Source organism: Galleria mellonella, unplaced genomic scaffold, assembly GCF_026898425.1.
Source record: "Galleria mellonella isolate WM207_F2 unplaced genomic scaffold, CSIRO_AGI_GalMel_v1 utg103, whole genome shotgun sequence".
Lineage (NCBI taxonomy): Eukaryota > Metazoa > Arthropoda > Insecta > Lepidoptera > Pyralidae > Galleria > Galleria mellonella.
This window is the reverse complement of record NW_026441966.1, coordinates 457,769-472,928: the sequence shown is the minus strand read 5'-3', so window position 1 is coordinate 472,928 and position 15,160 is coordinate 457,769. Positions and strand designations below refer to the sequence as shown.

General features: G+C 36.8%; 1 protein-coding gene across 1 annotated transcript; it reads left to right on the top strand.

Moving 5' to 3' along the window:
- Positions 1 to 438: 438 nt before the first annotated feature.
- LOC113517675 (uncharacterized) lies at positions 439 to 8,190 on the top strand. The gene is made up of 5 exons (XM_052896206.1): positions 439 to 568; positions 3,148 to 3,201; positions 3,852 to 4,031; positions 4,813 to 5,004; positions 5,981 to 8,190. Exons 1-5 carry the CDS (start codon positions 439 to 441, stop codon positions 8,188 to 8,190), a joined length of 2,766 nt encoding a protein of 921 aa, XP_052752166.1.
- Positions 8,191 to 15,160: the final 6,970 nt, after the last annotated feature.

Genomic DNA, 15,160 nt, shown 5'->3' with positions numbered 1-15,160 from the left:
AGGAATGGCAACGCATGGGGGGTATCATGGACGAAACAGTATACTCTGTTATGTCCACGGTACTGCTCATGTCTATAGGCGACGGTTACCACTTTCAATCAGGTGGACCGTTAGCTTGTTTGCCATTCTAAGTTGTATAAAAATATATATAATTACAGAACAAATAGTATTAATGCAGCATATTTGGGTAAACTCTTACTACCGAGGGTAAACTATTACTACTGGTACCCATTCTACTATTCATTACCGCATCAAATTGTTCTCTTTTGCTCAATATGTTCCGAGTGTACTCTTTAATTCCATTGCAGTTAACTTTGTAACGTATTCCGCTTTTATTATGTAAAGTACACATAGCAACAAGGGTTGACAATTAGTTTAAAATTCAGTGCATCCACACTCGTGTACATTGTGAGTTTACAAATAAACATATATACATAAATGTTGCATAAACTGATGTTATGTCACCGGCGCGGCGCCGGCGCCGACGCCTTCGCAGACGTACGGCAATCTGCATACTATTTACGTGCGCGCGCAGCCTTAGTATGCGAACGTCGTGTGGACGACGCTTGTATCGCATTCGACAATTAAACAGGTCGTATTAATATTAAGGAATTAACAATACACAGAGTATAGATTAAGGTAGATTAAGTTGTATTACTAGTTCAGTATTACATTGTCTATGGTTGTACAGCAGCAAAAAGTGATTCGAGATCTGGTTGACGACTTAAAAGAGATAAATCCGGCAACCTTAATTATTTTTAATAAAAAATATTTAATGTAAGAAGAGCCGGACGAAGTTACGTGTATTTTAGTCGAGAATGCTCGACTAATTTCGGGATTATCAAGGACATGAGCGCTAGATTGACTGAGCGCCTAGAAACTAGAAAACTAGTCAAATATTCTCATTTAAAATCAAGTTAATACTAAATTGTAAGTTAATCCGGGCGTTCTTACATTAAAATATAATATGTATGTACTTTCGAACTTTTTAACAATAGAACATAAAGTTAAAAAAAAAATTAAACTACATTAGTTTAGACAAGTTTATAGAAGGTCGATTAAAAGCATGAAGAATTAAACTAAAAGAAACATACGTGTGTACGAACAAAGTGGAAGAATGCAAGTTCCTGGTCACAAAAAAATTATGGCTTATATATTATAAGCCATATTATGCTACTTATGTAACTTCAATGCTTAACAATTTCATAATTTCATTATATTTATTATTATTATTTACGAGTCTGTCTGTCTCATCCGTGTTTCTACCGTGAAGCAGTTGTGTTTGCATGGCTGTATTTCGGTTCGAAGAGTGGGATATGGCAGTAAAATAACAAGGTGTAGAGGGATAAAAACTTAGTCTTTTTTTATACAACTTAGAATGGCAAATAAGCTGACGGTCCACCTGATGGAAAGTGGTAACCGTCGCCTATAGACATGAGCAGTACCATGGACATAACAGAGTATACTGTTTCGCCCATGATACACCCCATGCGTTGCCATTCCTGAGGATTCAAGTGTAATATCTCCGTACCCAGTAAATTCACGCCATATTCCACCCTTCAAACTGAAACACAGCAATGCAAACACAACTGCTTTACGATTGAAACACGAATGGGACAGAGGTGCCCAAGCAGTCTTCATGAATGGCAATGCATGAGTGGGCTATCAGCTTGTTTGCCATTCTAACTTGCAATAAAACAATAATAAGAATACAACATTTAATCACCATAGACTCTTTTATTACACTGATATACTATATCTTGGAACGCACCAACCGTTCAACAAGGTGTATTAAAAAGCTTGCACCCCGAAAAACGACGACAAGCTCTTTTCAATAGGAAAAAAAAATCATAAAGAAAAAAGGGACGGAAATGGAAAACGTAAAAACAAATTTGCTGCCACTCGTAGAGTAGGTATTCAGAGAGATTCAGAGCATAAATCAAAGCTTGAGGAGAGTATAATAGCGGGGGAGGGACTCGGAATGCGCGGACCAGACGAAACAGCGCGTCATTACTTATTCGTGTGCTTTCGGGGGGCGGGGGGCGGGGAGGGATTAAGGGACGGGGTGAATCATCCGTCATCTTGTTCCTGAGAAGGGTAGCGAAAAAGTAAAACAAAAGTTTACCGGAGGGTAATTTGTCATATATTGCATAGGTATAAATCAGTTAAGATGCATTCCACGGTTTAGTAAGGATTAGGTTGTTAAAGTATCTTGTAAGTTTTACGATCATTAAAGCTATAAACATAGAAAATAAAAAAAAAGATATAGTATTTCACTTTCGTTTATTTCATTTTGGGGAAAATACTAAACTGATTTTATTAAACACATGCGGCCCGTCCCGGCGTCGCACGGGTGGACATTTTTACATTTTAAAAAGTGGCCATTAAGGCTGCACACGCGACGGAAGCTTAAAAATGGAGTAACTTCTCCCGTTTTCCCAACATTTCCCTTCACTGCTTTGCTCCTTTTCATCGTAGCGTGCTGAAAAGTATACTATAACTTGCCCAGGAGTATGAAGAAAAATTGTACAAAGTTTCGTTAAAATCCGTCGAGTAGTTTTTGTTCCTATAACGAACATACAGACAGACAGACAAAAATTTTACTGATTGCATTTTTGGCATAAGTATCAATCACTAATCACCCCCTGATATTTATTTTGGAAATATATTTCATGTACAGAATTGACCTCTCTACAGATTTATTATAAATATAGAAAATTATGTGTTCGTTGAGAATTTGAAAATGACTGAAAGTTAACTGTATCTTATTATAATTTATACAGCGAAATAACCGACAATTAGATGTAATTGATCTAAGTGAATTCGGAACCATCTTTGAATTATTCTCATTAATTATATTGCTATTCCGAATACCTCGTGAAAAGGAGAGAATAAATTTTAGATAATTGAATCTTCAACGTTTAATTTATTGGCCGGTTGAAGATTTATAGAGAGCATACTACGTAACACAAAATATTCAGTATAATATTACAAAACTATAAAAGCAATGATAATCCACCGAAAGATTTTGAAATAATTATTTTGAATTTTTTCCTTGGATTTGCTTGCCAATTTATCTTCGACTAGCTTTTGATAGTAGACAGGTACGTGTGCAAGTTGTAAAAACAATTTTTATTTTTGTTTCAGGTCCTATAAGCCCTCTTCCAAATGTCACGAGCTCTGAATTAGGACTAAAAGAAGGTAAGATAATGGTTTAGTACGTTTGGAAACAAAAGAATAAAGTACCTGTACTATGAGTCTAGAAGGGTACATAAGAATTTTCATAAAAACATAGGATAACATAAAGAAAGGAATTTTTTTAATAAATTTGTATGAAAGTTTTTGACGAGAATATTGAATATCCGGCTTTCAAATAGGCCGAGTGCTTTTTGATCTTAACGACTGAAAGGTGGCGTGAGTTTTGCACATGTTCAAGTAGTAAAAAATCTCTATCAAAAATAAAAAAAATATAAAAAATTTTCTCTCCTCTCAGTCAGAAATAAAAAAAAAAAGTTATTCCGTTATTAATTTATTTATAGCTAACATTGCTAAACAACGTGCTGAGTACGTTTTCTAGGACATTCTCGGGCTGGTAGATGGAATACAACTTCACTTCGAGGCAAATAGAGAAGCAGTGTACAAATTGTATTGACTGTGTGACTTCCCCTGTAAAAACTGATTCGAATTGAATTGAAACTAAAGATATCAAATCGTATATATAGCAAAATTTAGAAGACATTGGCTGAGTTATTTTGTTGTATACAGCTATAGCTAGGCTTATGTATTGATAGAAAAATGCTGCATATCCCAAATATATTTTTTATTAAACGTAAATGTTGTACGCATTACAGGTAGTTGTGCAGTCGGCGATTTGGTATACATGGCCGGCGACGAGTTCCCCGGCTCCACACCTTGCGAGCGCTGCTCCTGCGCCGCGGGCGCGGTGCAATGCGAGAAGCAACGCTGCGAGCCGCGGCCCGGCTGCAAGGCGCTGCACCGACCCGATCATTGCTGTCCGACTTACCAGTGTGGTGAGTATTACTTATTACGGTAGTGAGGATTCGTGAGTGTATGTAATTCGTTCCTGCTCCAAGATTAAAGGTGAAAAATTCTTGATAAAGGTTTGATAGCTGATGAAGACACAATGTCTTGCCGTGTAAAAATCATGCATAGGGCAGAAAATAAAGCAGAGAACTGAATGTATTTTTGTCACAAAGATCAGCATCGAGAAGTGACAATAGGCGTTAAAAGAGACAATTCATCTTGTCAACTTCCAATCAACACTTTCTTTGTCACCTACCAACATTTTCCCTCTGGCAGGCTGAAGTTACCACTTAACTGTCTGTTTTTTAGAAAAAATAGGAAAAGTGTCTGTTTCTAAAGAATGAATTTCTTTGGTTAATATTTTCTTATTTAATATTTCTTTTATGGGAAAAAAGGGATTGGTAACCTCGCCTGCGCTATCAGTAAACACTGACAGGGTACCAGTGAGGCATGACAAGTGATGTACCTGCATCTACTGTAGGTGCAGTTCATCATAACAAGTTTCGCAAGATTTAACTACTATAGTAAAAACAGTAGAGGTTGACCTGATAGGACGCATTGTTAGATTCCATTACTAATAATCCTTTTCTAGTTGTATTGTGTTATAACAGATTATAAATGATAACAGGGGCTGGTAGAGAATAGCAAATAACATCAGGTAACAACTCTTCATTTACTACGAAGAAAGTTGCAGACGCTGAATAATTTCTTAAATAATGAACATGGGTCTATTTTGTCTTTCAAAAATTCTCAATTCTTCAATTTCAGAATGCGAACAAGAAGGCCGTGTATATGGTAATGGTGAGAAGCTGGTGGACCCAGCGGACCCTTGCCGCGTTTGTTACTGCCAGGGAGGAGAGGTGGTTTGCCGGCGAATTGCTTGCTTCGTGAGAGATGACTGCCGGCCGCGCCTAGTCCCTGGCCGATGTTGCCCGGAATATGACAACTGTCCTCTCAGAGGTATTCAATATTTCACTAGCTTCAGTCTACGATTTGTATTGGATAAATCTTTGTACAAGATTCACATCGACATGTGTATCCATGCCTTTATTCAATACATGTTTCTGCTGTGGTGCAACAGCTGCAGGGCTGTGTTTTGGTGTGAAAGTGGAGAATAGGGGTAAAGTTATAGAGTATGAAGGCGTAAAACCTTCATAGCCATGAATGGAAACATATGTGCGTACTGGCGTCACCATTCAATCCTGTAATATCCATGGTACCGCTCTTATCCTTAGACGATGATAACCACCTTCTATGAAGTGGCCTGTAAGCTAAAATATCAAATGCTGTAAGAAAATTGCATAAAAACATCAATGATAAAATTGTAAATTAACTATATTTATTATTTTTATAAACAGTGCAATAAAATCTAAAATAAATACATACCTGTAAAGAAGAAGATATATTATAGGTAAGTTTTTTTTATACAACTTAGAATGGCAAATAAGCTGACGGTCCACCTGATGGAAACTGGTAACCTATAGACATAAGCAGTACCATGGACATAACAGAGTATACTGTTTCGCCCGTGATACCCCCCATGCGTTGCTATTTCTGAGGACTCAGATGTTATTCCTCTGTACCTTGTAAATTCACGCCATATCCCACCCGAAACACAGCGATGCAAACACAACTGCTTCACGGTAGAAATACGAATGGGACAAAGGTGTCCAAGCAATTGACTTTTGTACAAAGTCTTCCTCTGGTAAATGACAACATGATAATGATTTAATAACAGATGGACGACCATTTCAACTGTCTGTTACTGAAATTGAGATGTCTTGTACTATACTATAAAATTTGGAAACTATAATATCCAGCAGCCAATTTAGAAAAGTTTATATTTTGTTGGTTTCGCTAAAAATCAAATATGTGAGACTTATTGATGCTATATATATTTTTTAGAAAGTTACAGTTTCTTCTCATATTATTACAGGTGTGACATCTCTGCCCGGGATTTCACCATCGACGTTAAGTTTATCTACAGCTGGCGTATTGATATCCAGTGCAGTTCCCACTGTACCAAAGGAAAACATCAAACAGGAGATAACTATTAAGGAAATTACCCCCGTCTCTGAGATACCAATTATAACTGATGTAAAAATTAAAGAAATATTACCATCGCCCAGTAGCGAGGTCGGCGAATACTCGTCTTCAAAATCTCCTCTTATTCCCCGAGAAGCGACATCGGAGAAGAATATTGCGAATCAAGCTGAACTTACGGAACGACCGGTAGTAATTGAAATACATCCATCTTCTTCACCTGTAGTAATTTCATCATCTTTAACATCGGTGCCTACCACGACAAGCACAGATAATTTTTCAACTATTAATTTCACTAATGATGCAACACCTTCTAAAATTAGTTTTTCTACACAAGATTCTGTAAATAGTGAAATATATCCTTCAAATGTTCCTAGTGTAGCTACAGCAGGTTCGTCGTCAGTTAATTTTGGTGTGTCAACAACAACAACAACTACTACTAAAGCACCTGTTATAATAGAAGAAGAAGATACACCCTTTGATCATAATCCAGCTTTCCCGCCATTACCAGATGATTTGTCTGTACTAGGTAGTCATGATGATGAAATTATGCCCGAAACAAATGTTGATAATGAGCATATTCCCAGTAGTCATGAAATTTTAACCAGTACTACTACATCTACTGAAGCCTCTACTACAAAGAAAGTACAGGTAAAGGTATTTAAAGATATTCCCGAAGAACCATTGACAACAGAGAAAACGCCAGAAGTTTTTACTGTTTTTACGGAATCAAGTACAGTTCCTTTAGAGGTTATCACTAGTACTGAATTTTCGAGTACAAAAGAAAATTCAATGCTTAACCTTAGATCTGCTATTCCAACTGAAATACTAAATTTACCCTCATTGGTACCGGAAGATATAACTGGAGAGTTAGATGAAATAGAAACAACATTAACTACCCAATCTACACCAGTTAGTACGACTGCTAACACACCAAAATCTGAATCAAAAACAGAGAACCCGAAAAGTGAAATAGAACCAAGATCCAGCACGGAAAATGTATCAGGATTTGATGTCGTAACACCTAAAAGTGTTGAAACTACAGAATTCTCATTAAATACAAAAAATTCACAAGAACAAACCACGAGTTCAATAGCTAAATCCAATGAAGCAACTGAAGTTGCTTCACAAACGGAAATTAGTTCATTGCCTATCGAGACCAGTGACCAAAATCCACATGATGTGTCTGAGAGTATAACGAAAGAAAAAATTGCTGCTACTACAACGGTGTCTTCTTTAGTTGATACAGTTCCTACTAAAATTCTTGTCACAGATCCAGAGATAATAACCGTATCTAAATTAGCATCATTAAATACAGAAAGTCATTCAACAGAAAATATTGAAACTACAGAATTTGTATTAACTTCTTTTGGTTCATCTGAAAGCGCTACAGATGGAGTTGAGTTGATTAAAATCTCACCAGATTCCGATAAGAGTGCTGCCTTAATTGTAGCAGGGGAGAAACCGAAAAATAATGTTCTTACAGATTTTATTAATTTGGTAGGTGATGTTGCGTCTATCAGTGATCATACTGATGAACCCAGTGTAACACGTCATGTTACCGGTACCGCTAGCATTTCTGATTCAGAGGAATTAATACCCGTTAATGCCGGTTATAAAAGTAAAAATAATAACTGGAATGTGAACTCTATCACTGAAGTTCCGATCAAAACTAAGAATCAAGTGCAAGTAACGAAGCAAAAGATTATTGAAATTGAAGACGATGATTCTGAGGGTATCACAGATGCTCCTCCACCACATGATAAAGTTGAGCCTACAACCCGAAGACCTATTATAGATAACGTATCTGACGATATGGTAGCAAATAAAACAGATAAGAAAGATATAGAAATAATAACACAAACTTACGTGCCATCAGTTAACAGTCGACCTACTAAGATAATGAAGAAGAGTGAAAAAACAGTTTCCGAGGAGACATCTCCAGATAATAGTTCTGTTTCGTTATCCTCTGCGGAGACAGCAACAGAGAGCAAACTTGCTGCTTCAAGCGAGATCACAACGTCTTCAGGATTTGACACGTCTTCAGAAACTAGCCAGAGAATAGAGGCTCTACCATTGGATGCTTCTAGCACAACGCAGTGAAAGCCATGCCAGCGTACGTCGATGGAACCTCAGCTAATTAGCATTTCATAGTAAATAAGTTTCGTTCTTGAAACTATAAGTTAATGTAGAGACTATTAGATTTATGAGTTCTGATACAGTAACCCTGTTAAATGGTTAAGTGTATTCCTCGTCAATTTGTTTCCCAGACAAGCACAACTTCTTTGCCTGGGATAGATATATTTATAACGTAGACCAGTGTTGTCTGGTAACTAAATATGTGTATTAGTTGGACAAATTATTTATAAAGCAAATATAATGTTTAGGGGAGCGAGAAAGATATCAGGCGCGTCAAGCGCCTGCTTAAATGTGTCAAATTATGAAAGAGAAGTATTAGTCGATAGCTCTTCGTGTTAGGCGATAAGTTATTTATTTGTTTAGTGAGAGAATTGTGGGTAGAGTGATCGATATATAAGCAACTAAGCTAGTCAACTTGTGACACTGTAGGGGCGCGCCGGAGCCACGCGACCGTCCCAGCCACGTTGCCATTACTGCTAGCTATATTCAATCAGAACATGACAAAAGCAGACATTACCGTAAGCATGCCGTGTATAGTTTTAATTACTTACAATGTAAGAACAAACTTTAGATTTTTGTCGCCAATGTGAAGTTAAATTTATATACAAAATGTAACAAAATTTGGTACAAATCGAATTTGATATTAAAACAATTATCAACCTTATGAAGTATATATATATAGATATATTTAGATTTAGTGATTTAGAGTAATAATTGTGATCGCACATACCTTTATTTATTGCACATTAAGGTGGTGTATTTACATGAAACGTTGATTTGAATCAGTCGGAAGGCTCAAGTTTATTGTAAGGTTTATTTATTGAGGTTTATTTGTTTGTGCCGCTAGCAGCCGCTGGACATTGTCGTTCACCGATCTGGTCACCAGTCTAGCGCGACCGCTGGCAACTGATCAATTGGACGGCTGCTAAAGTGTTCAGTTTAGTTTGAACTGGTCTTTACTGCGGCTTCTTGCTCCGGAAGACTGTATCTTTTCCCGGGCAATAAGCGCATGTGCTCATTGTATTATTTAATTTTATTGTTTTTTTTTTTTTTTTACAAATAAAAAATTAGACTGAATTCTGTGAATTATTTATCACCTTGACACCCCTACAGTTTACTAACATATTTTATTCATTTATTCAACTCTTTCTTACTAGTATAATATATAATCTTTGACCTGATACATATAAATATACAATGACGATTAGGAAATTCAGTTAAAATACAGTATTGTAAAGAACAGATCAAATCTATACTTATAATAAATCTGTAGAGAGGTCAATTCTGTACATGATATATATTTCTAAAATAACTATCAGGGGGTGATTAGTGATCGATACTGATGCCAAAAATGCAATCAGTAAATTTTTTGTCTGTCTGTCTGTTTGTCTAATGTTCGTTATACAAACAAAAACTACTCGACGGATTTTAACGAAACTTGCTACAATTATTCTTCATACTCCTGGGCAGGTTATAGTATACTTTTCATCACGCTATGATCAATAGGAGCAGAGCAGTGAGGGAAATGTTAAAAATGTCCACTTGTGCGACGCCGGGACCGGCCACTAGTTATATATAAGAGAATACAAAAAGGGCTCTTATTTAAACAGTAATTACGGAGTTTCTTGTACTTTGTTCTCGATACATAATTATTCAAATGTGGTTCATAGTATATATCGTAGTAAAGAAATAACAGTATTTTTTAAAATATGATTTTTTTTAACATTTATTTTTAATACGCTACTACAGGGGGGTAAGGTATTGTTAGTGATGGAGACTGAGAATCCCATTGCTAGCAATATACCCAAACAGGTTGACCTCCTCGCGGTTCCCCCTGGAAACTATCATGGTTGGTTCCTGATGAATTCATCATGATGGGCTAACTGGCCTGTTTTCATTCTCATCTATCACCCTTCACTGGTGCTTCGCCAGCTTATCCCGTAAGCGCAGGCAGAGTTACCATTCCATTTTCACCCATAAAAAAAATACGCTACTACAACAGACTAGAACAAAATAAAATCATCGTTACAACCTACAGTAGGTTATATTGCATTGTAGATTATATTAGTAAATCTAAGATTCTTAATGATAAGTATTTATAGGACTCATTGTAGGCTCGTCTCTTCAGTTAAAAATATGAAACTGGACAACCTTAGTCATAAATAAATAGATAAATAAAATAAATAAATAAAGAGTCTACCAAGAGTCTGTGTGATAACAGTATTAAATACAACGTGCCATGACTCTTTATCGTCAGGGTGCTGTAAAAGGTGATTAGCAGAATACTTTTTTTTTGATGGGTGAAAATGGTATGGTAACCCCGCCTGCGCTAACGGTATACGCTGGTGGATCACCAGTGAAGGCTGATAGATGAGAACGAAAACAGACCAGTTAGCCCATCATGGTGAATTCATCAGGAATTAACCATGATAGTTTCCAGGGGGAACTGCGAGGAGGTCGACCTGGTTGGGTATATTGCTAGCAATGGGATTCTCAGTCTCCATTACTAACAATCCCTTTCCCCCTAGCAGAATACTTGTGCGACGGTAAATTTAAAATAAAATCCAATACTAAGTTATTTGGCCAGTAAGCCTTCCAGGATTGCCAGACATGAATTTAGATTTTTACTCTAACGTCAAATATTGTTTTCTTCATGTCGATATGATTTCTAAGACCATAGATCCTGTTACAAAATTGTATTTTACTATGCTTTACCATGTATTGCAAAACGAACGAAGAAAAAGGTCATACATACTTTTAGTTTCTCTTTCCCAAACATACTTTGCAGGTGCAAACTAGCAGATGGCCCACCTGATGGAAAGTGGTAACTGTTGCCTATAGACATGAGCAGTACCATGGATATAACAGAGTATACCGTTTTGCCCATGATACCCCCCATGCGTTGCCATTCCTGAGGACTCAGGTGTTATTCCTCTGTGCCCTGTAAATTCACTGCCATAACCCACCCGTCAAACCGAAACAAACACCAAAATTATCTAAAAATATTACCTAAATGTTTCCAAACCCATTTCAAACTGTGGAGCATCCTTATCTAGCAGATTTTTTTTGCGCCTGTTGAAAAAAAAGTTGCATATAAGTGCGCTCGAATTGTTCAATGCAATTCACGCTCAGTAGGCGCATTATAGGCGCTTTTTTATACCATTGAGGTGGCAAATAAGCATACGGCCCACCTGATGGTAAGCGGTTATCGTAGCCTATGAACGCCTGCAATACCAGAAGTATTAGGTACGCAAACGTTACCGATCCTAAAGAAACCTTTTTATTTCCTATTTAACTAACCTCATGCTATAGTCTCTCGGGAAAACCTCAGCAGGAAGTTCATTCTATAACCTGAGTGTTCGAGGGAGAAAATATCTCTGAAACCGCGTTGTACGCGACCATTTAGGTTATAGGGTATGAGGGTGAACTCCCTGTCGATGGCGATTGATCTCATTCGTGATTTTCGTTTTAATAGTATAAACTACTGAGAAATCAAAGAAGTGTCAGGAAGGATGGTAGCGGGAGCGACGGCTTCTAGAAATTCTCGTCGGTGTCAGGTATATACCTGAAATAAAAATATTTATTTATTAATATTTTCTTTTTAACAAAATTTACATTTTAGGAAAGGAGATGGCAAACTAACCCCCGACAGAAGCACAGTCGGCCGAAATGGCCGGAAACGGCCCGGCACGGAAGGCCCTAGGAAGAGAAACCGGGCACTATGCGGGCAGTATCTAAGAGCACCGCTTTCTGCATCTTTCCCGGGAGTGAGGCGCCTCGGAATCCCAACCGTCCGAGGTTGTTGAGGTTGAGGTTGTTCCAAATTGGATGGGATAAGATCATTAATCAGCAGAACAATTGCGATGAATTCGGTGGACGTAACCCCCCAAATTTTGGTCACATCGTGAGCCAAGTCAACATATTTCTTTTCGGATTCGACTTTTACGAAGTTATCATCATGCGGTGTGGTGACATCCATCAAAAACACCCTCGAGAGCGCCTAATTCAGCATCACGATATCACTATATTCGTAGGAACTGTCCTGTGATGATGGTTCGGTTCCAATAGAGCCTAACGCTGTCGCTTTCGAGGACCAGTTGAGGCTCGTACTTATAGAACGTTAACTGCGATAAATATAAAAATAGACATAAATAATATACCATGCGCATTTGAATCAAACAAAAAAGCAGTCGATAGTGAAATAGATATTCTATACTATCAAATGAATACTACAATATATGTATATTATTATATTATACAATTATATCATATTCAAATGTTGAACAAGGTCCTTCATAGTGAAAACTTGACAGTGTTTGAATTTTAATGCGACGTGCATATTGTGTAAGTACCCTACTCACAAGTGCGAGACATGCCTGGTAATTGTATATTAGTTAGACATTCTATAATTTATTAGAGGGAAATCGACGAAACTAGCAGACGTTTAGGAGATCAGGTATGAAATTGAAGCAAACATAGAGACACCCTGATACTCATTTCTCTCAATAGAAAACCAATTTAGGTATATTCTTAAAATATCAAGATAAGTTAAGAATATACTTAAAATTAAAAAGTTGATTATCTAAATGAAAAAAAAAGGTCGTTCATATATATATATATATATATATATATATATATATATATATATATATATATATATATATATATATATAGATGATAATGGTAGCCCCGCTTGCCCTAACGGTATACACTGGCGGGGCACCAGTGAGGTATGAAAGGTGAGGATGAAAGGGTAGGTCAGCTAGCCCATCGTGATGAATGCACCTGGAATTCAGCACGATAGTTTCCAGGTTATATTGCTAGCAATGGGATTGATACTCCGCATTACTAACAATCTCTTCCTCCCCTTCCTCCCCCCTAAAAGAATTCATATACATTATATTCGTTTGGAAGGAGGGGGGTGGGGAGGCTATTTTAACAGGTACAACTTAGATTACATATTTTCCATATCCTTCGTTGTTTACTTTATGGAAAGTGGTAATTGTCGCTTACCAATAAATACTAAGGACATCGTAGTCCATACATATAGTTTCTTTTAGAAATGAGGTATTGATTTATTTTAAAAGGTACACCGACAGCGTAAACACATAAATCAAAATTAATGGACATAACATGTACACGTATTTACAAAAAACACACAACATTTACTTAAGAAAACAATTTCACATTAATAAACACACAAACAAACAAACACAGAATTAATAAGTAACAATCTTGTACGTACAAATGCAATGCAGGACGAACCCCCCTAGATGGAGTGATGACCTCAAATGCATTGCAGGAAGTCAGTGAACGCAAATGGCTGAGAACCGTTCTTAAGGCAGTTTTTTTTAATGGATGATAATGGAATGGTAACCCCGCCTGCGCTAACGGTATACACTGGCGGGGAATCAGTGAGGGATGATCGGTGAGGATGAAAAGGCAGGTCAGTTAGCCCATCGTGATGAATACATTTCGAATTCAGCACGATGGTTTCCATTGGAGACCACGGGGAGGTCGACCTGTTAGAGCATATTATTAGCAATGGAACTGATAATCCGCATTACTAATAATCCCTTCTCCCCCTATTTATGGCAGTTTATAGGGGACGCTTATGTTGAGCGGTGGATGGATAATGGCTGAGATGATGATGAAATAAATGGATAAATACAACTAATAACAGAATAATATTAAATTAGATGTGATCAAATTAATGTGTACAGAATATGGCAAATAATATTCGGAATGCATAGGAAGAATATATAATAGAATTTTTATCAATTTATTCTTGAATGACTGAATTTGTTTTTATAGGTGATAATGGAATGGTAACTCCATCCGCGCTATCGGTATACACCGGCGGGGCACCAGAGGTAATAAACAAAAAAAAAATACATCTTAATTGAGAACTTTCGCCGTTTTTGTAGTCGGTCGATTATCTGAGAGAGGAGTCTCCGGAATCGACGTGTTTGTGACATATGTGTCGACTAATGAAAGTGGAGGAAGCTAGAGATGTATATAAGGACAGACATCTTTAGCATTCAGCTCTCTCTTTGCCTATATTAATTAATTTATTTATTCATAGGAACACCAATATCTCATCTTGTCTCATTTCATTTCATTTCAACAGCATATTGCATTATACAATTATAACAAACATTAAATACAATACAATATATATATATATATATATATATATATATATATATATATATATATATATATATATATATATATATATATATATATATATATATATATATATATATATACATAAATGGATGAAAATGAAATGGTAACCCCGCCTGCGCTAACGGGATACGTTAGCGGAGCACCAGTGAAGGGTGATAGATGAGAATGAAAACAGGCCAGTTAGCCCATCATGATGAATTCATCAGGAATTAACCATGATAGTTTCCAGGGGGAACCGCGAGGAGATCGACCTGGTTCCCTTTCCCCCCTGCATGTAAATATTTACAGCTGGCTTAGTAATTTCCTGGATATATTATGTTGTTTAAACGTTAAACCCAGAACATAGATAGACAATTTACTTGCATTACTTACAGCACACAAATTATAACATATACAGATATACATAAAAAGCGAGATAACATGAATGATTAAAAAAAAAATACATAAATCCAAGTACAATTTTTCCTTTTGTGCATGTACCATACGTGTATAACAATATAAAATGGTCACAACACAGTTTATTGCTTCGCCCTCAAAAGAGCAAAGCACTGATATTCTGTTTCGGCCAAAGGGAATAGGGCAACAATAAAATAATACTACCAGATTATCTATACAGTAAACAGACAGATATGACAGTGTATCGGTATAACTACAGAACATGCTATTTGTGTAACGGTAACCGCTCTCGGCCATTGCTTAATCTCGACAAAGCTCCCTATTAAGCAGTACGCTATAAAACTAC